The sequence below is a fragment of the Fusarium falciforme genome, chromosome 13 (assembly GCF_026873545.1).
Source record: "Fusarium falciforme chromosome 13, complete sequence".
Taxonomy (NCBI): domain Eukaryota; kingdom Fungi; phylum Ascomycota; class Sordariomycetes; order Hypocreales; family Nectriaceae; genus Fusarium; species Fusarium falciforme.
Genome location: NC_070556.1, coordinates 208,502 through 235,689, shown reverse-complemented (window position 1 = coordinate 235,689; position 27,188 = coordinate 208,502). Strand labels below are relative to the sequence as shown.

General features: G+C 51.2%; 5 protein-coding genes across 5 annotated transcripts; 3 read left to right on the top strand and 2 right to left on the bottom strand.

Annotated features, from left to right (window-relative positions):
- Positions 1-861: 861 nt before the first annotated feature.
- On the bottom strand, positions 862-1,326 carry NCS54_01465900 (Hypothetical protein; the record flags this gene model as incomplete). Its single annotated transcript, XM_053159797.1, has 1 exon — positions 862-1,326. One exon carries the CDS (start codon positions 1,324-1,326, stop codon positions 862-864), a length of 465 nt encoding a protein of 154 aa, XP_053015772.1.
- A 6,811-nt stretch (positions 1,327-8,137) lies between these two features.
- On the top strand, positions 8,138-10,042 carry NCS54_01465800 (Hypothetical protein; the record flags this gene model as incomplete). The annotated part of the gene is made up of 6 exons (XM_053159796.1): positions 8,138-8,623; positions 8,675-8,799; positions 8,851-8,976; positions 9,029-9,112; positions 9,169-9,226; positions 9,281-10,042. The coding sequence occupies 6 exons, from the start codon at positions 8,138-8,140 to the stop codon at positions 10,040-10,042; spliced, it is 1,641 nt and encodes a 546-aa protein (XP_053015771.1).
- Positions 10,043-17,204: 7,162 nt separating this feature from the next.
- Positions 17,205-22,037, bottom strand: NCS54_01465700 (ATP-dependent DNA helicase hus2/rqh1; the record flags this gene model as incomplete). The annotated part of the gene is made up of 2 exons (XM_053159795.1): positions 17,205-21,850; positions 21,902-22,037. The coding sequence occupies 2 exons, from the start codon at positions 22,035-22,037 to the stop codon at positions 17,205-17,207; spliced, it is 4,782 nt and encodes a 1,593-aa protein (XP_053015770.1).
- A 668-nt stretch (positions 22,038-22,705) lies between these two features.
- Positions 22,706-24,835, top strand: NCS54_01465600 (Hypothetical protein; the record flags this gene model as incomplete). Its single annotated transcript, XM_053159794.1, has 1 exon — positions 22,706-24,835. One exon carries the CDS (start codon positions 22,706-22,708, stop codon positions 24,833-24,835), a length of 2,130 nt encoding a protein of 709 aa, XP_053015769.1.
- A 786-nt stretch (positions 24,836-25,621) lies between these two features.
- NCS54_01465500 (Chromo domain-containing protein) lies at positions 25,622-26,755 on the top strand (the record flags this gene model as incomplete). The annotated part of the gene is made up of 6 exons (XM_053159793.1): positions 25,622-25,631; positions 25,795-25,975; positions 26,025-26,067; positions 26,123-26,202; positions 26,262-26,616; positions 26,675-26,755. 6 exons carry the CDS (start codon positions 25,622-25,624, stop codon positions 26,753-26,755), a joined length of 750 nt encoding a protein of 249 aa, XP_053015768.1.
- Between the last annotated feature and the right edge of the window lie 433 nt (positions 26,756-27,188).

Sequence of the window (27,188 nt, the reverse complement as noted above, 5' to 3'; positions counted from 1 at the left end):
GGAGGAATATCCTGGGACACACCTTGTAAGCTGGGCCAAGTCGCCCTTTATGGAACAAGGGAAACAAACCGGATGGGAAGGTCCCTCCGTACAGGGTAGGCCTTAACGATATCGGGGCTGTCAGAGGGCGGAGGGTAAAAATAACATATAACATCGCTAAAAAGCAGCGCTGGTGCACTCAGCACATTCTCGATCAAGAATCGCATCATTGCCTTCTCACCACCTACAATATAGAACAACCTAGTTTACCATATATATATATATATATATGCCTATATATAAGTTATCCAACCGATTGAAGTCGTGGTAGCATGGCAAATGTGGAAAGAATAGGTGAAATGTGATATAATCAGGACCTTCGGCCCTCGCGAAGATGAAATGCGGCACGTCTTTCAGTCGTGACGGAATCAATCGGGGCCGCTCCAGATCTGGATCCGCGCGATCCAAGGTCAGGTGAACGTCTGTGGAAATGTTCTGACCATACCGAGGAGCAGAATAAAACCGAATCCCGTGGACTGCTGTTGCAGGAGAAGTCGCAAAACCCAAGATGCTATTGATGTCGAATGAAACGGCCGGAGGAGTCTGTCGTGAATGTTCGGTGTGGAGCCAGGCCTGCTTAGGCTTGCCTTCGAATTGTCGAGGTGTATGGCCAGAGAATAGCTCTTGCCATTGAGGAGGGCCCAGACTCGGTGTCTCACTATAAGTTTGCGATTTGAGAAAATGCTGTTTATCAAGTGTATGAGGCACGTTGCGAGGGAACAGCTTTGCAATCCTATGATGATTAAATGTTCCCTCAGCTTCTATATGCACTGCTAGAGATTGTCGATGCTCCCTGGCGCTGCAATCATGGATTCCAACAAGTTATTGCTGAACAAACTTCTCCGTGGCGTATTGAAAATCGTTCCAGGTGTTGTCATGAAGAAGATCTGCTTGCATTTCAGCATAGACCTCTGGACTCCCAGACTCTGTATGATCTTCGCGCTCCTCGGCACTATGGGCGTCGACTGGTTCTTCGTCGTAATAGGCTGGATCGGTGTCGATTATGCCCAGATCATCATCTTCCTGACTAGGAGTGATAAAAATGTCCTCGGAAGAGCTTTTGTCAGATCCAAACTCCCCAGTGTTGGCCAACGAACCGTTCTCTGGTCTCGTCTGCACATTCTCCGCCATAGACTCAACTGTTCGAGACGACTCAGCATGATGGTTTGTGGTCTCAATATCTTGTTTGGCCCTTTGCCGCTGCCGCCATCTCCAGGTACGTTCCGCTTGCAGGCAACGTCGACGTAGCGCAGCGGGGTCATGTTCGTCCACAAATCGGAACTCCATTGTTGCTTTCTGTTGCTGGTGACAGCTGCTGACTCCACTTGAGAAATTAGGAATTGAGGTGTTAGGGGTGTGAAAGTGTGCTAACCTAATTAGAAAATGTAACGCTCACACCAAAAGCTTACTAACCCAGAATAGGAAATTGTAACGCTCTACCGCGCTCTGTTCTCCGACGGCTTTCGAGGTCATTAAGTTTGACCGTGTGATACAACAGCAACATAGATTTGAGGGAAAAAGAATGCATTTCTACATTGTTGAGGCGTTTAGCTACCCAATCAAGCTATATAAGATGAGTAATTCTGGTTGTGGTGTTGAAAACCTAAGTGCTGGTTCCCCTCTAGAGTCGTAGAGAGGCGATTAAACCTGGCACAGAACTTCGGCGCTGAGGCTGTGATTATTATCGCCAATGAGAAAATCACCAACAAGGTCGTCCATGAGATTGAGTCCCAGGGGCTTCCAGCATATGGAGCTATCTGGGACAGCTGAGACGATTTCCTACTCTCGCTGGAATCTCAGAGGTAGCTGATGTCTAGAATCCGGGGCAGAAACAGGGATCACAATCAGTGACCGTTCTCTCGAGGCCTTTTGTTGAGCGTGCTTACTCTTTGTTCTATCCTCTCCTATTCCTGACTCCTGCCGGCCTGAGCTGTCGGGAGGTGGACTAGGGGCCGGTATTATACTTGTGTCTACTTCTAAGCTGATACTCTCATCGCAGAGGAAAGTCTCGAGTCTTGTGCACTAGAACGATAAATGGTCCATCACATTTGGAGCAAGAGGATAAGAAGTCAAGCTCTGTTGTTGTGTCATGTAGGGGCGCTGAGTGCACTTGACAACAGGTAGTTCTTGTTGTCGTGATTGTAATTATTCTTAGTTAAGTTTTTCCTAATCTCAATAAGAGGCCCTTTGGGACCTTATATCTTTGAATGGTCCCATCTAGGACTTTGAACATTAATCGTAAGACTTCAAACTTTAATCTTGATCCTCAAGTTAAGGGGGAACTCTCGGTTCCTCTAGCATTTCGTGGATCGATAAACGCCTCCGCCAGGTCTTTCCTGCCAGAGCAGCCGAATTCTTTGACGGCAGAAGCATCATCCTCGTTGGTGACTTGTTCCAGCTCCCGCCGATTGCGAACAAGCCTCTCTACTTTAATGAGGCCACTCAAAGACCTGCATGAGGTCTCTGGCCAGACGGCATATAGAGCACTCAACCACACTGTCTTCTTGAAGAAGGTCCAGCGCCAACAGGGCGACGAACAGGCTGGCTTTCGTCTTGCACTTGAAGAATTACGTGGTCTAAAGTTATCCATCGAATCATGGAAACTTCTGAGCCAGCGTGTGCAGGCTAAGCTAAGCCAGCGCGAGATCGATACGTTTGATGCTGCTCTTCGTATCTATAGCAAGAAAGCTCGTGTTAACGAGTATAGCTATGAGCACCTCGTCCGTCTGAAGCACCCAGCAATCCAAGTCATGGAGAAGAACATTGATAATGGTGCTGAGAAGGCAACATCTGAACAAGCCGGCAACCTGGCTGGCCAGTTTCTGGTATGTATTGGTGCTCGCCTCATGCTAACCCAGAACATCTGACATCCAACAGGCCTAGTTAATGGGGCCCAAGGGACAGTATATAATATCGGCTGGGCCTTTGGCGCTGATGCTAATCGTGACCCGCCATCTGTCATTATGATGGTGATGGATAAGTATACCAGGCCATTATATCTAACCACGGATGATGGGCGCGAGGTAGTATCTATACTCCAAGTGGAGCAAGACTTCTTTCTTGGGACGTCCTCCTGTGCACGAAAGCAGTTCCCACTTATAGCATCATATGCCATTATAGTTCATAAGTTACAGAGCATCACAGTGGACAAGATGGTGGCGGATCTGTCTGAACGGGACTTCCAGATAGGGCTCAGCTATGTTGCAGTGTCCAGGGCCAAGATGTTAGACGGGTTAATGGTCGATACCCCATTTGAACGGGCATCTCTCCACTATGAGAAGCTACCTGATGGCAAGTACCATAGAGTTCCATCATGTTATTCACGCTTAAGGCTCTATAAACCCTAATAGAGTAGCAGGTATTTTGATGAAAGTCCGCGACCAGGACCGGCGCAAGAAACAGCAACTTGACCAGCCACTATTCCAACCTCTTTTTTCTTGATGATGTCGCCATAGTACACAGAGAGGGCGAAAAAAGGTCACGATCATATACGCACCGCTCCGTGGAGCGCCAGCGCACAGTCAGAGTTATTAGTATGAAATATCATGTCATAGAGATACATCCTTCGGGCTGTATTACACCCTCCCCACCATCGGTGAGGGTGTCAGCATATTTTATCAGACCGGACTGTATAATGCAGAGAGGCGAGAGAGCCTTCGGAAGGCTCTCTCGCGCTGCCTTCCCTCCTAATTAGCCCAGTGTCCATTAGCAGCCCTCGTCCTAATCAGTTATCCTCTTCGCCAAAGCGAACAATAATTGAGCAGCTCGACAGCCTCGGACTTCACCTCAATCAACCAGAGCGAGCGATCTTATGCATTCAATGCAAGTTCGCCCTCAAGGCCGATGGAGGCCGTACCTCGCGGCACCTCGGAGAGCGGCATGCCATCTCCAAGCTGGTTCGTCGAGGGCTTGGCCCATTCATGCGATCCCTTCGCTTTCCAGACCCAGAGAAACTGCCCGTGCGGCCGGATGGCTCTTCACCCCACCCTCGCCTCCGCATCCAACAGGGCGCCGCCTGCAGGCATTGCGGGCTCCGATCGACTAGCCTCGAGGTTCTCTCCAGGCACTTGAAGAAATTCCACTCCCAGGATATCCAGCACAGCAGGGGACGCGGCTTCCCTAGGAGTCACTGGCTGCAGGACCACATCCTGGACCGACTTAGCCTCTGGACCTGGACCGTGAGTAACATCGGGCGTTCCTGGACGGTTCGGCCATACGGCGAGCAGCCCCAGGGATCACACACGCCCGCCACCATATACCAGGCGCCAGATGCCATACAAGTCTTCGCCAAGGAACTCTATGCCAGAGAGCAGCAATATCTCTCCCAACAAGAACATCATTCCTCTGGCACCATCCCTCTAGGCATATGGCGAGTCAGACTGTGACAGGCGATGGCCCTCAGAAAGGACGCCAGGTCGAGCAACCTGGGTTCTAAGGCCAAGTCACGTTTTTCTAAACTTGCTGTGAGTCTGGTGTTTAGAGGTGCTTGTGACTCAGCCACGGCCTCTCCTTATCCAAGTGCTTTGATATCCTTTAACCTCGCTCTTCCTGCCACTCTTTAAGTCCTGGTATGCATGAGAAGCTAAATGAGCTCTCTTGCCGGTTGCTTCCACCCCTAACTTCGTAACTATGTTCTAGAACACGCGTCGTTTCGGTTGCAACGACTCATAAGAACCAGTATATAATCTTTCACCTCCGATGATTCCGAGCTTCCATTACACCATTCTCCATCAACTCAAATCCACCATCACTCGTACAGAATCATAGCCACCGATCTATTTAACACAATTCAATAGTTAAAGCCGTGCTTTAGCTACTCTTTCCAGTGCTTTGGCCATTGATTGAACCTCTTGCAAGAAATATACCTTTTGATGCCTCTCTATCTTATAGATGGCAGGGCTCTAGGTGTTCTGGGACCCATGGAAGACGACTCACCTTTTGGGACAGCAAACAATTTTCCAACCTCTCCCATGGGAGCAATGGGGGCCGTGGGACCAGTCAACCCCGCTCGATACATCAGGAGATGGGAGCAGCGCGGCAATCGGCGTCTACACGCAGACTAGTCCTCTACTCGAAGGCTTCGCCTATGGCTATTGTGCCGAGTCGACAGACCGTTGGAATTATATCAGTCCCATGACCGACTCTACCAATTGGTGGAATGCCCTTGATCCTACTACGGAGTACGCAGATCCAGCTTCAGGTTCTAGACATATCGTTGCCAAGGAATTGCCTCCTCCACAGGGCTACTGGTACCCGCCCTCAACAGCACAGAATCCGAGTCCGGAGCGGAATTGTGACTCTAGCGATCTTTCGACCCGCAAAACCGCTAGACGAACCTAGTTAGGCAACGGAAACCTTGATCCACGGCCAAAGAAGAACACGAGACAATCAACTATTAGCCGCAAGAGAAGTGCTAGCACCAATGGCGATCCATCAACCCAACAGTATAACGACCTGGTCAAAAGGATACAAGGACAGAACCGAATCGCATCCACCAAGTTCCGGGTCAAGAAGAGGGAAAACATATCGAGACTTGAGTCTAGCAAGCAGGACCTAAAGCGCATCCAGGGCGATCTTTCCACTTGCGTGGCCGACTTAACCCTCGAGGTGTATGAGCTCAAGATGCAAATTCTACAGCAATCGGGATGCAACTGCGCTCTCATGCAGAACCGCCTCGCCCGTGAGTCCCAGCGATACGTGCAGACATTAGTGGAGAAGTTGGCGTGAGCGGCCTTGTTTTCGCAGGCGTAGCCCTTTTCGCGGCGGGAGCAGAATTAATGCGGGCTTAAAACGGGGCGAGGAAAGATACCAAGGCGCCATCGCGGAGGTCCCTCCGGTTGTTTGAGGGATGTGGGGGTGAGGGATGTCAAAAGCAATGTGAAACCAGTAGGTGGCAGCAAGACTGAGACCTGCAGGATACTAATTTGATTTTCCTTCCCTATTTACCTGCCGCTAGGCCAGTGTTCAGGGGTGAGGGACCTACCCTTATAGGTGGCTAAGGTTTTACAGGTGGTTGGCCAAGTCAATCCCTCGCAGGGATGGCGCGTATGATGTATCAACATGTGGTAGGCGCCGGTCCGGTTAGGGCGTGACGAATGGCGGCGTGGGACTGTCTCACAAAGTCGTCTGAGACCACCCCTCGGCACCCCCGTGGTGCCTATGAGACGGACTTTTTCGTAGTATAGGCTAGGGGCAGTGGCGGAGAAGTTCTCGATATGTGTATAAGCTGAGCGAGCTGAATCGTCTAACGAAAGGATAGACGCAATGGGGTTAATTCGGTGATAAAGGCGTCTATTTCTCTTTATCTATATCTCACCCACTTTCGAAATCGAACTCCGGATGAGGCCCAAACCAGAGAGTCTCGGTGAAGTAGGAAATGCATGCAAGTTTAATCACCACGTTCGCATATGACACGTCGCTTATCGCAGAGACACAGACCCTACTTTTGCGCGTTGACCCTGAATTTCGTGAACTGACGCAGAGCAAAGGGAAGATACATGTTGGCCTTGCCCCCGTCGCTAAGCCTCTGAATGCAACATGTTTTTGGACTTGCAATGGGCCAACGTCTGTCATATCTGGTCCTTTCAAAGCCCTGCAAAGCTTCGCCCTTCACCCTCTATGCATTATCCAATGTGGATAATAAAACCCACTCACAACATTGGCGGGCCGGTTCCTACACGCGGCCACAGCTCTGGAAGTGAGGACGGCGCTTGGTCAGGACGAGGCTGCGGATCTTACCCACCAACCTATAGCCACATTGGCAAAACGGAGCCATCAGAACTCCCCTGGTCAACGTTGCCCAAAGTGTTAAGACCGGGCTTCGTGGTGGACGTGATGGGTCCGTGCCCCAAGCCCCAACTGAAAATTGGCCCCTTTCCTTAGCTTCTGAGCTACCGTCTTCGGCCAGCATCTCCTGCGGGGGCTTTGGCAATCATCCGTCCTAGGGCTACCCCACTCCATAAGGCTAAAGACACCGGCAAAGAAAAAGGAAGAGGTTACACAAAAGATAATCGTTTGACGTGCTTTCCATATCATGGGTGTTTGTCTAGTGGAAGTAGCGTCGGGGCCTTTCCAATAGCATCACGCATGGAGAATGACGGTGAAATTTATCTTTCTTTAAACAGGCTCCCTGTTATAAGATAGTTTATGTGACAACTGAGAGTGGCTCTGTACCCTTCTCCTGTCAGCCAAAGTTGCCCCTTTGAGCCATCCGGATATGCCATAGCTCTCATCTTCCGCCACCAAACAGCATTGAGGAGTCTCAATATAGTCCAAGTGTGCCATGTGGAGCTCGTGACCTGCTCCTCAATCCGCGAGGCCGGGGGCTCTATCAGCAGCGTTCCCAAGGTTTATTCTGTCGTCATTTGTGAGGCCGGGGTCCTCCTCCGTCTGAAACATTCTGGGACGGGCCAACCCATCCATCCATAAACAGAGCCCGCGTTAAGTCTTCTAGGAAACCATGGGTGTCGATCCTTAGCTGTCTGCTCTCAGTATTACATCAGGTGCCATGGCCGGTCAAGGGTTAGCCTTTCACTGCAGATGTCAATCCGAGCCCCTCCGCCACCGGAAGGGCAATATCACGGGCGGGACAGGGGCTAGGGATAAGACCCTGTCTGAGCGTCTGGGGAAGCTGGGGCCCGCTGCCGGCAAACACACTAACGCGCTTAAACTTCTGTGACCAATGGATGATAAATCGGGGGACCGGATCTCTCTGGGACAGCCCTACTTCGAAAAAATTCGGGGTCAATGTCATCGGGAGAGCCTCGAGCGACGACACCCCCAGTGATCGGGCTCCTGACAGGATTAGTGCATTTGCAGATGCCGGGATCAGGGGTTGTCGCCCACGAGGCTCTCCTCATGGATGCTGGCTAGATTCTTTGCTCATCCGCGGCGTGATGGTGGTGTTGAGGCTTCTCAGAAAGCCTCTAGGACTTCATCACCAACAATACTTATTCATATCGTAACCCCTGGTTCCGCTTCCAGGATTCCCTGTTGCAGAGGCCTCATTCCCCCACCGCTTCCATCTATCTACCTATCCCCTTTCCTGAGAAACCTTGTCTATTCGGTTCCCACTTTCCCATTTCCTTCACTCCCAAACATGGCGGAGACGGGCTCGACGGAGTCTAAGGCCCAGCCTCAGGTCAACCTTGATGGCCTTGGAATCTTCTGGATAGCATTTGCCCTCTCCTGGACCTTTATCGTTGCGGGCGGCATGATATTTCTATGGCGTCGTCGTGACATGCCTATCCTGAGGATACGAGGTCTACCGCTATCATTCCTTGCTATCGCCTTGCTCCATCTCTACTGGGGCACTGTCCAGGCCGGTTATTTTTATTTTCCTCTCACCTCACCCCAGGTTGAGTACTGGATAATCAGCATCTACCTCCCCTGTGGTATCGCTCTGTTCCACGTCTCTAATTCCCGATTTCTCGTTATTGCTGAAGCCCAGAAGGAACTCCTCACTTCAGATGCTGCCTCGATTCGGAGCAAGGGTGGGAACACGAGTTCCCTCATTTCCCACTTCCGACCTCTCGGCTATACTAGAAAGATTCTACTCCTTGTGGGCGCAGGCATGGGTTTTCAGGTGACACAACTTGCAGCATGGTGTTCTCGTTACAATCACTAATTCAGCAAGGTTTTGCTTACGCTCTTTATGTACCTCATTTCGCGAAAGTTCCATCCCTCTTTCGGCATTCTTGGCACTGAGATTTCTGGAACTGAAGACGTTCATAAGTTGCAGATAAGGAGAGGCTGGGAATGGTCATGCCGACGATTTCCTCTTACTAGCCTGAGCTCTAACGCATTTTCTAGGTGGCCGTCTATCTGTTGGCAATTCTTCTGGACATGGATTGTCGCTCCCTATACTCTCTGGCACGCACGCGGAATTAATGATACGCAAGGGTGGAGAACCCAAACTATTGCTTGCTGTCTATCGAGGTTAGCATCCCTTGATATTACTTGACCCGATTAGACGCTAACTACTACGTAGTCTTCATGCAACCCCTATGTGGCTTATTGCTTTATATCTCCCTGCTATGTCGTCGATTAATCACATCTGGGTTCCGCCTCAATGGTATGTTATCCCGATATTCGCTTTTTTGCCGGAATATCGAGCTCATTCGATTTAAGGATTGCCATCTCTATCATGGTGCTCGAGATCTTCACTATTTTCCTACCCTGCTGGGAGGTTATTAGATACCACACTTTACGCCAAGAACATCTTAGCTCGATCGTTCAATAGCAACTGAAAGTGGCCAGACCATCACTGAGCGCATGGTCCAAGGATGACCCTATCAAGGGTAACACCAGCGAGATTCTCCTCACCATGGAAGCTCTCGAGTGTGTCCTCTGGCGAAACCCCAGGCCACTTCAGGAGTTCTCTGCCCTTCGTGATCTCTCTGGAGAGAATATCGCCTTCTTAGGAGCCGTCGCTGACTGGAAATCTTCGCTCCCTCCGGCAATTCGTAGCCCAGAGGAGATTAAACTTAACGTGGTTCAAGAACTTCTCTGCGAACGATTCAATAGCGCTCTTCAAATCTACGTCGACTTTATTAGCTCCCGCAGTGCCGAGTTTCAAATCTACCTTTCCTCACAGGACCTCAAGAGGCTCGAGTTTATTTTCGAGCCATATGCCTGCATTCTCTCTGGCGATAAGCGCAATGTTGATCCCGCTCCGCCTTTTGGGCCCTTCGCCATGACCACCAAGGCCAAGACGTCTTCCGCATCGCCTCACGGTTTTCAGACTGGTATCATGACCGGGTCAATCAATGAGACGGACGGAATGGAAGACAAGACCGTCTGCTGGGATGACATCCCCGACGGCTTTGATGCCACCATTTTTGATAACGCTGAAGCAAGCATCAAGTATTTTGTCTGGACCAACACTTGGCCAAAGTTTGTTAAGCAACGACGATTCTTGATCAACTCGAACGATAACATTGAGTCAGGAAATGCCGTTGCTCTACCCGTTGAGCATGGTTATGAGTTTAGGGGGTCTTGGTGATTTAGGTCTCCTAGGACGGATTTTTGACACTTCCCTGTACTGATGCAGATGAGTGGATTAATCAGAGCCCGTTTCTTACTGTATTTGAAAATTTCGCTTTCTTACGGCAGACCAGAGAAAAATACACTCACAGTTAGCTGTACGCCCTAACACTTCCTATCACCAACACAGTAACGGGTTATGAAGAGACAAATCACGCTCTGTCTTGCGAAAAACCGCGCCCGTAGCTGAACGCGTCAATGAAACCACTCTATGAGTGGTCTTTAATACGTTTCGGGTGAACTGAGTGAGTCGGGTGGCTCGTTCGATCGATCCCATTGAGAATCGGTCGATCCCTGAGGATCGTTTGATTTGCATCGGAGAAGGGCCTGGAGTGAATTTTACATCGAATGGAACGCCAAGATATCCGATTCGACATTCATCAAACTTGGCGTCTAATGAATCCATTGTTTCGACTTGCAATCGAGAGATGTCAAACTCTGGTTCCCCTCATGTACTGTCGTAATGACTGGAACGGCGTGGGGCAAGCGCGGTAGTGGAGGCTTGTCGCAATTGAAGTTGACGGGATATGGAAGCTTTACGATGCTAGCTAATTGTAAGTGGTATCTTGTGGGCTTGTGAATGCGGCAGTTGTAAATCTTGGGAACAGAAATTGTATCCGAAAATCTGTCATCTCCTAAGTGCGGCAACGGTTATTACCTCCTAGCAAAGAGCATTGCTGAGCACCGCTTCCGTAATCCTCTCAATTATAACGCTCGAAAACAGAAAATACACGCCAGAACTCGCTGGAATGGCAATGGACGTGTCAAATCAGTCTGCTTATCGTCTTCTCCAGCAAGCTGCAATCGCCGTGTACAAGAATGGGAAAGATGGAAACCAGGTTTTGCTGAGCCAGTGACAGCCAATCATATTTCTCGCATGACAGGATCCCTGCTAGTGATCGGCACAGGCCCACTCCTTCCACAGCGACGGTGGCCGCCGGATGATCTTTTCCAGTAGCCCCACTAGGCCCATGTACTGTGTGCACGGACGGCACGTTCATCTCGTCAATAAGCGTGGATCTCTCTCAAGCTTAAAACCTCTGCCTTGACTGACTAGCGTTACGGAAGGACTTAAAAATGTTGTCAATGACGCGCTGCTGCTACTTAGGTCGGTTTGTAAATTGCTTTCACTTGATCCTCAAAGCGGCAGAGGATGGCTGTCAACAATGGCTGTTTCGGAGAGAAAGTTCCATGTTCTTGGACCAGATTGGTGCTAAATGCACCGCCAAAGAGAGCCCTGTTGGGCTACAACAGAAAGGGAATAGTAATCGTAGACCATCGCGTCCCGAACCAGATAGCTGGACATGGGTGCGCAGAACGAGTATTTACACGTGCTCGTGAAGCTGCAGGTCAAAGGGGTTAAATCAACAATTACGGGAAAATGTGAGCAACTCGGTGAAAGGGTAAGATTTACATTCGCGCAACGGCCTATCCTAAACAGCATCAAATACGAAGCTTCACTGGCACCCTGTGTTACACCTCTGACGAGCTGTGCGAGACAGCATCTCATCCGGCGGACCAGGATTCAAGCGTGGTTCCGGAATAAACACTGGCTGCGAGAGCACGTGGCATCTAATAAAAAAACAAAACTGGTAGACTTTAGCTTGTCCCATCACACAGGCGTATCCCAGAGGTGTTTGCACGTTAGGCCGCATGGGCTGTGCCAAATTAGCTTAAAAATCCCTTGACTACGGAGTACTCCATTTCAACTCTGCAGTTAGAGCCACGGACATGCTTCAACCTTGGCTGCCCAATAGGCGGGCTCCTCAGACTCTCGCACGGCCTCCAACACTAAGAGTTTAGGCCTCCCGCCGAGCCCCCTACCCAATACACTATCCCCTCTCTGGACTGGTGAGAAAGAAGTGTGCCTGTTTCAGAGCGAGCGCACGGATAGCAAGCCTGACCGGCCTCTTGCAAGCGTGAATGGTGCACATGCAGTTCCAGCCCCATTATCCATCAAGCGCCATCCCTCCTGGCAAATAGTGAGTCGGACTGTGTGACCTCTAACCAGGATGTCAGATCGAGCACCCAAGTTTCGAACCCTGGCCACCTTTTCCGGGCAATTTCTTCCGAGCATGGCGTTTCAATGGTACTGAGACATGGGTTGCTATCCATTCATTTTCACGTCCTTAACTTCCACCTCACCCTCTCCGCCGCTCCTCGAGACCTGGTCGATCTGAGCAATTAAAACAGTTCCCTTGTAGGTTGCTCCACGACCTGTTTCCTACTACGATTATATGTTGCAGGTCAGTTCGTTTGCAACGGCTTGTGTGAGAATCAGTGCAGTAGTTTCTGTTACCTTCAGTCATCCTGAGCTTCCATTACGCGGTTCTTCATTTACTGAGAATCATCACTGGCACAAAAATACAGCCCAACGGTTATTTGAGGCGCTTCTGGACGGTCAGTGCTTCTTCTTAGCTCTTTCTCCCGCTGCTTTGGCCATCAGTTGACCTTGCATAGAAATATACCTCGTGGTCACTCTTGATATCACGGACGATAGCGCCTTGGGTGAGCCGAGTGACATGGAAAACGACTCAACTTTCGGGATGTCCTACACCTCCGAATCTCCTCTATGGGAGCAATGGTTGTCGGTAAACCAGCGAGTTCCATTATGTTCATCAGAAGACAACAGCAGCACGGCAAATAGTGCTTATACGCAAACTGGTCCTCTATTTGATGGCTCCTTATTTCACTCTAACACCGGCTTGACAGGCCATTGGCATGATATCAGCCATGTGGTCGATTATACGAATCCGTGGAACGGCCTCAATCATGTTATAGAGCATACGCCCCCAATCTCGGTTTCTGAGCACAGGGTTTCCGAGGAAGCGTCTCCCGTCCAAGGCCATTGGCACTCATCCTCGACATTAAGGAATCCAAATCCAAAGCAAGATTGCTACCCTGACAATCTTGCGTCTCGCAAATCCACTAGCCGAACTCCGTTAGGTGACAGAGACATCAATGCACAAGCAAAGAAGACGACAAGACATTCAACTGTACATCGGACGAGACATGTCAGCGGCAACGGCGTTCATCTAGCCCAACGGGGCAACAGTCGCGTTAAAAGAATCCAGGAACAGAATCGAATCGCATCCAATAAGCTCCGTGCCAAGCAGAGGGAAGAACAGCTTAGACTTGAGTCCAGGGAGCAGGACCTGGAGCGTATTCACCGCGATCTATCCACCTGCGTGGCCGACCTGTCATTCGAGATATATGAGCTTAAGATGCAACTTCTACAGCACTCGGAATGCAACTGCACCCTCATCCAGAACTACCTCGTCCATGAGTCCAGCCGATATGTGCAGGCATTCGACGAGAAGTCGCAGCGAGCCTAATGTCGGCGGTAGTAGCGCCGGGTGCGACCACAGCAAGGATGAAAATGGGCTAAAGCGGGGCTAGAATTGCAAGGTGATATGGTGCCATTACAGAGAACCTCGGGGGCGGACGCGTTATCTCAGACCTGGTGCAGTGATATTGTTTGGGGATTAGGGGAACGGATGTTTTCCATATATATATATATTTTCCTTCCATACTCACCTGCCTCAAGATCTGCAGCATTGAGAGGTTATCTCTATCCAATTTTCCAGGATCCTTACCTTCTTTACTACGTCGTCCACAACCCAGGCTCCGTGGGTGGCTAGCATTCTGGGAGCGGTTGACAAACACAAGGCGACTGTATCCCTTGAGCTGTGGAAAACCTCCCGGCCGTACCGAGCCCCACATCCGCCCCAACCCCTGAGAGGTACATGAGGGGAACCTTATGATGCGTCATTGATTGATTCCACCTACATCCTCATAGAAATTCTTTCGGATTGATCAATGACTTCCCAATCGGTACCTATAGAGATCTCGGCGGAGGCTCTCAACGTGTATGATGACAGCAGCTTTATCAATGAAGATAATAGCCTTCAAGAGCATGAGGGTGATAGCACCCGAAGACCGGCTTGTCCGCCTGTCGAAGTCCGGGGCTTCGATTTTCAACCCTTCCAAGTGCCGCGACGAGAGCTTCTCGTCAATAAGCTGCCCCAGAACCCGCTGTCCCTTTTCCAACACTTTATACCTATTTCCCTAGTCAATAGCTGGGTCAAATACACTAATGACTGGGTCAATAGCCTACTCCAGAGCGGCGTTATTGATAGCCAAGAACACGAAATAACAGAAAAGTCACGCCTCCGCGCCTGGAAGCCAACTACGGCTGCAGAGATATATATCTGGCTTGCGATCCTTATTTATATAGGAGTCCACGGCGAAATATCAGTCGAAGACCATTGGAAGACCTCTCAGCTAGGGAATCAGCGGCCTGAACACTCGATAATTAAGTTCATGACTTATGACTGATTTCAACTCCTTCATCGTCATCTCCGGCTCTTTGACCACACCAAATTCACTGACGATGACGATTTTCCTATTGTCTTCCAGTGCGTTGAGCTGTCGTCTCAACATATTCAACTCGCAACAACAGAGCTTTGTGATCTGGGCTCACATCTTGCCGTAGACGAGGGCATGATCCGATATACCGGAAGGAATAAGCAAGTTGCATACGTCCCCAGTAAGCCTATCGACACAGGTCTCAAAGTCTGGATAGCTGCCCAGCTAGGCCTCTTCATGAGGTGGATTTGGCACCAACCTGGCGCAAAATACGGCCCAGTTGGTGTTGAGAGGAAGAAGCCGGCATCACAACGAGGGAGGAGGAAAGGCAAGGGAAGAGGCAGCCAACGGAGGGCTCCTAACGAGGTTGACGAGGTCAAGGAAGTTATCCACGTCATCACAGAAGCTGGGGATAAGATCATGGCGTTGAACTCGACCCAAAGCGTCGTTATTGCCCTTATTAACCTATTTCCGGAGTCGACATATCACGTCTTCGTGGATAACCTCTTCTTGTCGCCAGACCTCTTCCGCTCCCTTCGTCAGCACGGCCACGGTGCAACTGGCACAGCCCGGCCTAATTGTGGCATCTACAAAGGTCTTGCAGACGCCAAAAAGGCCGATAAGGCAGGGAAGTCAGGGTTCCAATTCAGTGAGATCAAGGTCATCCCAACGGCCAATAATCAGGTAGGAAGACTCGACATTCTTCCTTACAGTTCGGCTGATGACTTGCCTTCTTCTTCTCTAGGTCGATCAGATCGCTTGGAAGGATAATGCCCTCGTATTGCTCCTTTCAACCGTCTTTACTGGTGATGAGAGATGTGATCGTTGGAGGAGGAGACCGTCAACGAAGACCCCCATGGCACGGCCAATACAGCGCGTTTTTAGTGGTGAGCCGGTCAAGCTTATATCGATCCCTACTATTGCCGCTTCCTACAATGACGAAATGAGTCATGTTGACCGAGGCGACCAAAGGAGGTCATATCTAGGCTATGATCATCCTATCCGCCGGGGCGCTTGGCAGGCTATTGCTTGGACCTTCTTATTGGATATAGTCCTAATGAATAGCTTCCTCTTACAGCTGCACGGGGAGCCGGCTTGGGAGCGTTATACAAGCCAGAAGAAGTGGAGGGAATGCCTATATAACGCGGTCTTCAAGACCTTCCATCCGCAAAGCTAGTCAAGGCGGACTTTTCGAGCCGGAGACGAATTTACGCCCGTGACACAACATAAACACGTCCGAAGAGGGAAAAATCAGATTGCCTTGCTTGCAAGGGGCTTCAATTAGGGCAGCCGAGGTCAAGAAGTGCAAGGAGGCCCTTGGCGCCGGTCAGCTATAACAAAAGAAGGCGTCAATCGATTTGGGGATGTGTCGCACTGAGCGTGCTGAAAGGATCAAGGATCAGGCAAAGAATAATGGGCAGCAGCAGTGTGTTGATTGATTGTTGTCTGAGGTTGTCTCTTGTGCGGGGTACTCCATCCCGCAGAGTTACTTAAAGCATACGGCTAGATTACTAACGCAGTTGTTTCATTAGGCCGTGAAGATCATGCCTACCCTGCGACAGGATGTGAGCAGTGTGATGTAGCGATTTGTAACTCGAGAGATTGCTGGTACTTCTATCATAGGCTAAATTGGGGGGGGGGAGGTATCTTTGACCCGATGCATTTTAATTGGCTGCACCCCCCCCGCTGTGACCTGGCGGGAGGTTTTCCACAGCTCAAGGGATAATATCTCAACATGTGATAAGGGTCGCATTAGACTAGGGTATTTCGTCGATGGCTCGAGCGTTACACATATGTGGCTCGGACCCCATGTTCATCCGGTCTCGGAGGACTTGCGTAATATTACTCGATGTAGATGCAAGCTAAGTGGGCCGCATCAAATAACAAAGAATTATAATGGGCATGGCTCAATGGTAGAGGTGTTTCATTCTTTTTACTACGTCGCCCACGTCCACCGTTTTTAATGTGCCCGGTTTCCGACCTGCTACTTCGGCTTTATTCGCCCTCCACCCCTCAACAGTTATAGCTGTCCGGATAAGAATCGAACCATGGCGTCAGCGAAGTGGGAGATGCATCCAAGCTGAATTACCACGCTAGGATAGGAGTAGTCGAGTTGCACGGGGGCTACAAAGCTTGAATTGATGCGGGTTTGATTGCTGACTCCACGATGCCAAGGACATTGACTGTTACCCTAACACATGCAGCCAACTTGCTGGTGCCATCGCTCAGCCTTATAATCTCCGGTCCTTTCAAGCATTCTGGAATGCCACGCCATTGACTCCGATGCCCTACCCGAATGATAGAAACTACCTACAGTGTTGGTGTGCGCCTTTCAAAGCAAGGTATATTTAAAGTACAGCAACCACAGCCCTAAAAATCGGGACTACCCTGGATTAGATCAAACCTGCAAGACTGAAGGATCCGTCTTCCCTGGTCCAGCCCTTAAATTTGCCATGCAGTCATACACATCCACAGTAAAAGTGCTCTTGGGCTCCTAATGGCACAGCACAGTGTCAGCCATCCCAGCCCCGCCAAGTGCCTGTGGTGCCTGCCGGCGAGCGAGTCGCAAGATCCTGAAAGTAAATTGAGTGAATTGGAAAGTACCTCTATTTTCCCAATTAAGGGCCCCTTTTCCTAGTCAATGACTCCTCCTGCGAGCTGCCGCAGCTTCCACGGGCTATTGCCCCATTAAAGGCCCCCAAAAGTACCTTTGGCCAAGCCTGCGTGCTAGAGCAAAAGCTTGGGTCCTTGCCCTACAATGGCATCGCCTTGATGCCACTGTTTCGCTGCATCTTCTTTATCGCGCTGCTGATCGCCTGGACCGCCATAGAAGAGCTGCTAGCCTTGCGGCCGGAGCCGGTACTCTTCCGCTTCGTCACTCCACCCGTCCAATTCTTGCTGGCCCGTTGCTTGTTCTCCAAACATCGTTTGTCACCTCCACCGCTCTTATCGAATGTCCTCGGCGGACTTTGAGTTGGCTGGCTGCCAAGGTTCTTAAGTTTGCCGTGCCAGGCCTGAATATCGGCGTGCCTGTTGGTGTTGAAGTAGGGAGAATCCTCCCCATCCTCGTCCTCGTAGGCATCCTCACCCATCTCGACGTCTGAACTTATCAAATCCACAATCTCCTGGTCATTACCCCCAGAGCACTTGGGATCCATGACCTCACGGTACCCGCTGTAGTATCTCCGCAAGATACGTAGGATCTCTGGTCCATGATCCATGACTTTGTCAGGTTGGATGCCTGGAATCTTAGACATCTTGTTAAGAGAAGTTGTCCACCGTATTGCCATGACTTGGAGCTCCTTCTCGGTGAACAGTGGCTCTCTGAGCCCTTTCTGCTTTCGGATTTCCTCCTCTGCTACCTTTGCTTCCTGGACGAAACCGTCGACAATATTCCGGTGTATTTCGTTCAAGTCCTCCAGCTCGGTGCTTATGGATATTGGAAGCCCAGGCGACCGCGAGAGCGACTTCAGTGGTTGGTGGTCAGGCAGCTCTTCAAAGGCCTCTTCCACGTTATCATCTACAATGAACCCATCATTCCCATAGCCGTTCAGGGTCATGGCTCCATTCTCATCGTCGCTTTCCATAGTACACGATTTCTTTCTCCGTCGCCCAACGGGTAAAGACACGTATGGTGACGGCATGGCGGTCACACCCTGATCCTTCGGCTTCTTGGTGGCTTGCTTCGACTGGGGCTTGGAAGGCTTGTTAGTTGCGCCCTTTTCCGGTACTTGAATCGATAACATGAGCTTCCGCTGCCCTGAGAGAAACAGGTGATATGTCGATCCGAGTTTCAGGTACTGGATTGCCATGCCATGATTTCCGACTTGGTTGTTCTCATGAAATGCCTTCTCGGCTAACAGTTTTTCGAGTACGCGAACAAGCTCATGCTTCTTAAGGCTCTTTGCCATTCCATACCAGTCGTCTGAGCGACGTGCCTCGTAAGGGGGGTACTTCCTCCCGATGAGGATGTCGGCGCATTGCACCGCTGTAATCCGCCTCTGCGCCTGAACAACTCGGATGGCAGCAATGGCGTACTCAGAAAAATCTTGTTGCTCAAAGATCAAACCAGCTTTGCAATTGTCGCAAGTCTTGCCACACTGCGCTGCACTGAAGTCCTCGCCAAAATAGCGAAGAATTTCAGCCCGTCGGCAATCAGACTTGTTGTCACAAAATGCCGTAACACGGTTGAGCATAGACATCTGCCGCTCCTTTTGCTCCTTGTTGCCATCACCCTCAGCGATCAGCTTCTTCAGGATCCTTATATCCTGCTTGCCATAGAAGAGAATGCAGTCAGAGGGATCTCCGTCTCTGCCTGCGCGACCGGTCTCCTGATAGTATCCTTCCAAGCTTTTTGGAAGCCCGTGGTGTATGACAAACCTCACATCTGGCTTATCAATGCCCATGCCAAACGCAATTGTTGCAACCACAATCTTGATCTGGCCCTGTTGCCAGGCAGTTTGCACTTCGACCTTCTCCTGGGGATCGACGCCTGCGTGGTAATACCTGGCGGTGATACCTTGGTCCGAGAGACTCTCCACAACCATTTCTGCGTTCTTTCGTGAGACCGTGTAGACAATCCCACTCTGATTCGCATATTTGGACTTGATCAGCGACGCGATCTCGTCCATACACTTGGCATTAGTTGTCTTTCCGCGAACCTCGTAGTATAGATTTGGACGATTGAAGCTCTGTGAGAACGTTTGACAGTTGTCCATTCCGAGATTGTGCCTGATGTCGACGATGACGTTCTGCGTCGCGGTGGCTGTGAGAGCCATGACCGGCACTCCAGGATATCTCTGGCGGACTTGGCCCAGAGTCTTATAGTCTGGCCGGAAATCATGGCCCCATTGACTGACGCAGTGAGCCTCATCAATGACGATGCGTGCAAGTTTACCTTTGTCATGCAGGGTTCGCATCCCATTGCTGAAGGTAACGTTCTTGCTCACCATCTCGGGGGTAACATACAGGAGCTCAATGTAGTCCTCCGGGCTTCTCTCCTCGAAAGCAGTCATCACCTGTCTCTTATATTCGGCAGAGCACTCGCCATTGAATGCAACAGCCTGAATGCCCAGAGATTTCATGTGGTCGACTTGATCTTGCATCAAACTGAGCAAAGGCGACACCACAATGGTAACACCCTGAGTCTTGCCAGTCTTGATAACAGAGGGTAACTGATAGCACAAAGACTTGCCGCCACCCGTTGGCATAAGAACGAAGGCGTCTCTACCCCCCAATGTGGCATTAATAGCCTCAAGCTGATTATGGCGGAATCCTTTCATTCTGAACCGGTCTTTAAGCATCCTTTGAACTTCAGGTGACCACAGGTGCTTCATCAGCTTGCCAGGGATTGACTCTGGCGCTACTGAGGGCAATGGCTCCTTTGACGAGGCTCGAGGCTTTGCAACAGCTCCAGCGTTTCCAGATGTCTCCGAGAAGATCTTTCCAAAGTCCTGCAAGACGGGAGCGTGGGATTGACGGGTCTCATAATCCTGTGCAAAAGCAAGCATTTCCTCATCGTCGCTGAAGTCACTGAATTCATCGCCAGGGCGACGATGTGTCGCTTGAGGCGGACTTCGACTGCCTGGTACCAAGTTCCTTGCAGCTTTGAGCACTGGCTGGAGCTGAAGTTCATGCAGATCAGAGAAGCCGTCGTCACCGATATCAAATTCTGCATCCACAGGCATGGGATCCACCACTGATGGTCTCGTTGCAGGTCTTGGCTGGTAAGGTGCATTCGAGGGTTTCGCGGTGTCTTTTGAGAAAGGAGGAGCTGAAACAGCATTGTCCTCCTGGGCGAGAACACTCATCCCTTGCGAGGCCTTAATCCTCGATGCAGCCGGGTACTGCTGGTTCCGAGAAGATTTGGGAAGCTGAGTCTCATGAGCCACTCGCGTACCCATCTCGCTTGCTAGTGTGGCAACATTCGACACCATAGACATGTTGGCACTGCTTTGAAACATTAGTTGAGTGCCCATCACAATGACTGATGCAGGAGGGCGGCCATACGTTGGTTCCTGGAAAGTCCCAAGGAAGCCAGCTACATCTAGCCCAGTGTCATCGATTGTTTTGAGAAGGGCCTGCTCCACCGCCTGGATTTCATCGGTGAGGTCATCAAGTCGAACTTCGTCCTCATCCGTGTCAAGGCCTTGGGCGTAGGCTTGAGCAATGACTTGCGCAAGCTCTTCGCGTTTCCTACAAAGAGCTCTGTACTCATCCGTTGGGGCAGCGAGTTGTCTGAAGGCCTTCTGTTGTCGTAACAATCGCTCTTTTTCTGACTTAACCTCACTTCGCTTTTCCTTCGGCCAGCGCTCATTAATCGCTCTTATGAAATTCTTATCGTTTTGCTGAATGAGCTTGTCCATGAACTCACTCCATTTAGTCAAGGTCGATGGTTGAGAACTCAACTGATTCAGAAGAACCAATGCTTTACTTGATTCGGGAGGGGTTTTACTAGGAGGTTCATTGAACGAATCTTCAGGGGTAACCTTAGTAGTCTGCGAGCTGTTCGACGCAATGGCGCGTACTCTGGGGGCGGCTATTCCAGGAGTAGTGTGGCGTTGGGAGGGCGAAGCAAAGTCTAGCTGGGCTGCAGGCACAGCTGTCGGCGCTGCATGAGTACAGATTTGTGCTGGCTTGTTCGTAGAGACTTTCAAGATAGCGATTGAGCTACTGTGGGAAGGGGGTGTCAAAGATTCTTCGTCGGAGCCAGGACTGAACGGCTCATCCCTGCCATCCTCCATTCGAGGAGGAAGCGAACTGGTCTGATGGACTGGATTGGAAGCTTCAGAACTAACAGCAGACTCCTTCAAAGGGCTTGTTGCTCCCTTCGAGGGAGGTTGAGTGTCGATGACAGGTAACGCTTTCCGAGGGGATTGCTCACGAGCAAGCGGACTGTGTGCATATCTTGAAGGCAATAGTATGTCATCTTCGTCCTCCTCGCTGATGAGTGAAATCTCGGTTGACAGATGGTTTTTGAAGCCATCGCGGGTTCGGCGTGTTCGATTGCTGCGAGACCCGTCTCTTCGACGTGTTCCTGATCGACTCCCAGGGCTCGGAGTGGGAGGATAGGTACCAAGAAGTTCGTAGATGTCTGGGAAATCGCCCAGGTCGCTGAATTCTTCCTCGCTGATTTCACTGCTCTTTCTCTTTCTACCGCCCGAGGCCACTAGATTTGGTCGAGATGTGTAATCTTCGCGCCAGAGTTTCGCATCGCTGCTGAACGATAGCGAGTCGGGGGAGTCAAAGGCATCGTTGGTTAGGTCCAAGTACTCCAGACCATCGGCGTTGAGGTCGGGGAAATCGGGGCTGCTCGTACGAAGGGTTCGGACCCGGGCCGGAGCCGGGGCCTTCTCCGGTGGTGGGCTTTGTGTCTTGCTAGGCTCCGGGCTCCATGTACCTGGAAACACCCAATTAGCTTGAATTGCCTCTACGGCACCCAGGTACTTACTGGGGTTGGGGCGCCTGGCAGAAGCATCTTGTGGGGTCAAGCGATTAGGGGTGATGCAAGAGGGGCTGAGAAGCTGCTGGGGCCTTGAAACAAGACTGGGCTTCCTGGATTTCGAACTCGACTTGAGGCGGGCCATGGTGTCGTCCTCCACTATCACCTGGTCCGTATCCCGAAACCTCGCGCCAAGCCCGCCCGGCCGATAAGGTGTAGTCGACACGGCGTCGTTTAAATGTGATTCGTCTTCAAGTCGATTAGATGGTTCAGATTGAAAGCGTCGTCGTTCTTGAGAGTCTGAGTGTTGTGTCTGGGACAACCCAGTTTGGGAGGCATCACTGCCCCTCAGAAACGGTGGTATTACAGGCTTGTAGCGGCCTTGGTCGTTCAACAGCCAGGATAGGTGCTCTGCAAGGTTGTTGCGAGTCATTAAGCCGACACGTCCATGTCGGAGCGTCTTTTAGTCATCTTTTTTCGAGAAATATCGATTTATGCGAATTTGCTTCATCTAGGGTCGGAGCATTGAGATCGGACAGTCTCAGCTTGTTCTCGCCACCCAGGCAGCCGTAAGTTGCTGCCCCACGCGTCACGTGTCAGTTAGTCAGCGGAGCGAGAACTTGTGGTTCACCCTCGGCCCTGTGCCACACTACAACCCGAGCAAAAACAAAGAACAAGGCAGAGCAAGCCGAGGAGCTGCTCAGCGCATTCTTCCCGCCACTGCCGGCCGTCATCGACGATGAAGGAATCTGGCCCCGTCGGGCGGAGGTGGAGATGCCAAACATAACCTTGGACGAGGTGGAGCAGAAAGTCATGGCCGCCAAAGCATGGAAAGCACCTGGAGAAGATGGCTTACCAGCGATGGTGTGGAAACAACTTTGGCCAGTGGTCCAGGACCGGGTATTGCATCTATTCCGAACGTCATTGATAGATGGAGTACTACCGGACCAGTGGAGGAGCGCCAAGATCATCCCGCTCAAGAAACCAGGAAAAGGCGACTACGCGATCGCCAAAGCATGGAGACCGATCTCACTGCTGTCGACGCTAGGCAAGATTCTCGAGGCGGTCGTGGCGGACAGGATCTCGTACGCCGTCGAGACGTTCGGGCTACTACCCACAAACCACTTTGGAGCAAGAAAACGGCGATCGACAGAGCAGGCACTGCCGCTCCTGCAGGAGCAGATCTACAAGGCGTGGAGAAACCGCAAGGTGGTTAGCCTCATCAGCTTCGACGTCAAAGGGGCATATAACGGCGTATTTAAGGATCGACTTTTGCAGAGACTGGAGGCTAGAGGCATACCACAGTGGCTGGCCAAGTGGATCGATGCTTTCTGCTCAGATCGCACAGCAAGCATTGTGGTGAACGACCATACATCGGAGCGACGGCCGCTACCCCAAGCGGGCCTTCCGCAGGGATCAACGCTGTCACCGGTCCTGTTCCTGTTCTTCAACGCGGACCTGGTACAGAGCAAAATCAACTCAACGGGTGGTTCGATGGCATTCGTCGACGACTACTCGGCCTGGGTGACGGGGCCGACGGCGGAGACGAATAGGGCAGGCATTCAAGCCATCATAGACAGAGCACTGGACTGGGAAAGACGGAGCGGTGCAACGTTCGAAGGTGACAAGACGACCATCATACACTTCACGCGTAATGCCGAGCGCACCAGCGACACGCCATTCGTGATCAAAGGGAAAGAGGTTAGACCGACACAAAGCGCCAAGATCCTTGGAGTGGTGATGGATGCGAAGCTACGGTACAAGGAACACATGGCAAGAGCAGCATCCAAGGGCCTGTCGGCGGCCATGTGCCTAAGGAGGCTCAAGATGCTATCACCTCAGACTGCAAGGCAGCTCTTCACGGCTACGGTGGCACCAACCATGGACTATGCCTCCACCATGTGGGCGCATGCGTGCGGGACAAGAGAACTGAGCTGGCTGAACAGAGCGCAGAAAGTAGGTGCCCAAGCGATCACTGGTGCCTTCCGAACGGCAGCGACGGCGGTGCTGGAACCAGAGGCAAGTATCCCCACGATAAGGGAACGTCATACCCGAGCCGGCACTAGGCTCTGGATCAACCTGCATACCCTACCAAAGACGCACCCACTCGCGGGTCTCAAGATGTCAAATAGCCGGAGATACTTGTCTCCGATGAAGAAGCTCGCGCTGGCACAAGAAGGGAACACAGTTGAGCGTATGGAAACAATCCAGGCATATACACTACCACCATGGCACAGCCGCCTACCCATCGGGTATGACCTCGACCGAGATATGGCGACAGAAACCGCCAACAGGATGGAGGGCATCCTGGTGGCAATCAGTGCCTCGGAGAAGGCAGGAAGGGTAGGCATGGGCGGCATCGTCCGTGATACTCTGAGCAACAAACCGGGCGAGGTGGTGGCCAGGTACTCGATTATGATCGGCTCCAGAGACGACCAGAACGTGTACACGGCAGAGCTGGAAGCTATAGCGATGGCACTGAGATGCATGCCGGATGGACTCCAACACCGGCAGTTGACCGTTATGACGAGCAGCCGATCAGCACTGCAGGTGATCGCGCAGCCGCAACAACAGTCAGGGCAATGTACCGTCCAGGAGATCCACAGGCATGCCGAACGACTCCAGAAGAGTGGCAATATTGTCAAGATGCTATGGGTACCAGCCGGAGCCAAAGACTTCCCCGTGGGCAGCGAGGTAAAGGCGGAAGCGCGAAGAGCCGCACGAGGAAGACAGAGACCGGAGAAACCAACATACCAAGTGCGTTCCACACGGATGAGACTAGCGATCGCACAGCAGCAACGACAAAAGACCTTGCCCGATGGGGTCGGAAAGTACTCGAAGCGAATCGATAGGGCGTTACCAGGCACACACACGCCCCCTATACGATGGACTGAAGAGACGCGAATCAGACATGCTCTCACAGCTGCGCACGGGAATGGCTAGGATCAACAGCTACCTGTACAAGATTGGAGCAGTGGAATCGGACATGTGCGACTGTGGACAAGCAGCAGAAACGATGGAACATTTCCTATTCCGGTGTACGAAATGGGACGCGCAGCGAGAAGGCATGCGACGAGTCGGACAAACAATGATGGGAAACCTCTCGTTCTTTTTGGGAGGAAAGGCAGCATCAGATGGCCCAAAATGGGCACCCAACCTACAGGCGGTGCGGTCGGCGATTAGGTTCGCCATGGACACGAAGAGGCTTGATGCAAACCAGACTGGATGACGTACTAACCAACAGCATTTAGCGGCTAAACCTAGCGATACTAACACCAAACAACCTCAAGCTGGCAGACCATGCTTCAGCTGCTGAAGATAGGATGCTGAACACTTGGAGAAATTGGCCTTCAAGCAGGCCTGTCACATAGAGTCAAGCGAGGCGAGACCAACCAGCGGATGAGGAAGAGTGTGGGGCTTCTGGGAGACGCGAGCAGGATGGCGTAAAACTGTAAATAGCTTAGCGTACTTGGCCCTATGAGGTTAGTCCTCCCGGGCGGAATAAATCTCATTCATTCATTCATTCACTACAACCCGCCTTGCCCAGATCTGGAAAGGTGCTCCGTCATCCTTGTGGCTGCCGCCTTGCGTGAATCATCTGTCCTTTTGAGACGTGGCTCCCGTTGTCCCCCAGCGGCTAAACTGTGGATAACAAAACCCAAATACTGGGGGCTCCACCTTGGGAGGCACCGCAATATTTCAAAGTCGCGCAATTCATCCGTTTCCAGGATGCCTCCAGGTAAGATTCTGTCTCCTTAGAATCACCTTTATCGACCTCTCCCAAATGTTTCGCCACAATGCAAGATGGAGAGCGCGTCACGTTTGCGCTCCAAACCCAATCCCGCCAACGCAACGCCAGCTCCTGCCGCATGCCGGACAAGACGAGAGCTAATATCCTGCAGAGCCCAGCGACGACAAACCTTCGAATCAGGGCAAATTTACGGCTCTCACTCATGGGAGCCGAAGGTCAACCTCAGACAACCCACTGTTGGTTGTTAACCGTGACAAAGTCGAAGCTCCCAAAGGCGTTACTACGGGCGAGAGTGATGAAGAGGAAGTTGATGGCGAACTTGAGGATGGCCTGTAAGCTGTTTGTCTGCCACGACCTTCATATGATACTCACGAATCTCAGTTTTATTGTAGAGACGATCAAGAACCACGTGATTGACAAAAATGTGACCGTGTTTCGTATAGCTTACGGTAGCTGCGCCCATGACTGACATCTTTTAGGGCAACCTCGTGTTTCAGGTTAAGTGGAAGGGTTTTGAGAGCAAGAAAGACTTAACTTGGGAACCCGAGGAGAATCTCAAGTACGTACTAGGCATCTCCGCTTTATCCTTCAATTTTCTTACCAGTGCCTTTTCTAAAGGGTATCGGGTGACGAGATTCTCAATGAGTATTTTGACACGATAGGTGGGAGGCACAAGATCTTCGAGGAATCAGACAGAGCGGCCAAGACCAAAAGGCGTATACGGACGACAAATGGCACTTTAGGCACAAGGCCTAAGCGATTGCGACAAAACAAGGCGCATCTTACCGATGAGACGTTGCTTGCGACAGCGAAGAAATGGAGTCCTCCTTCGGGGTCGTGGGAGGATGAGATGGAGATGATAGACGCTTGTGAGGAAGACGACAATGGAAAGTTGATCGTTTATCTTATTTGGAAGAACGGCCAGAAGACCAAGCATAACACGGAGATCATCTACAAGAAGTGTCCGCAAAAGGTTGTCCATCCCTTTGTTACACCATTAGCTTGTCGGTTTCCGTGCTGACACGACTCAGATGCTCCAGTTTTATGAGGAACACGTCAAGATTATTGGGAAAGAGAAAAATGCCATGAGAGACGGCACGAGGGCCTTCTAGGGGTGTTGCACTCTAATCACGTTGCTTCCTTCATCAACACGCTCTCTTTTCCTCTCGCCATTTAGGACATTCGATCAAGAAATGCCGCGTCGTTTCCGGTCGTCCGCGATCACACAAGCCAGGTGGGGTGGCATTGATCTTTGCGAGGCCAACGTTTAGCTAACTCTTGTCCGTCCGTAACTGTGCCCAGATCGTTGCCTCTTCTCGTGAAAGGTCGTTGTATATTGATTTGATGTGCCGTTGCGGTATCGTTTTGTCGATTTCTTTCGTATACTGGCCGGCAGGGTTCTTGTTCTACAGCATAGTCCACGCGTCTACAGCCCGTTTCTTATTGCGGGGGAAATCTGCGCCACACCGCCCATACTCACCACTCGTCGATGCTCCCTTGTGTATTACATCCGTTCGAAGCTCTCTTTCAAGTGAAAGAGTATTT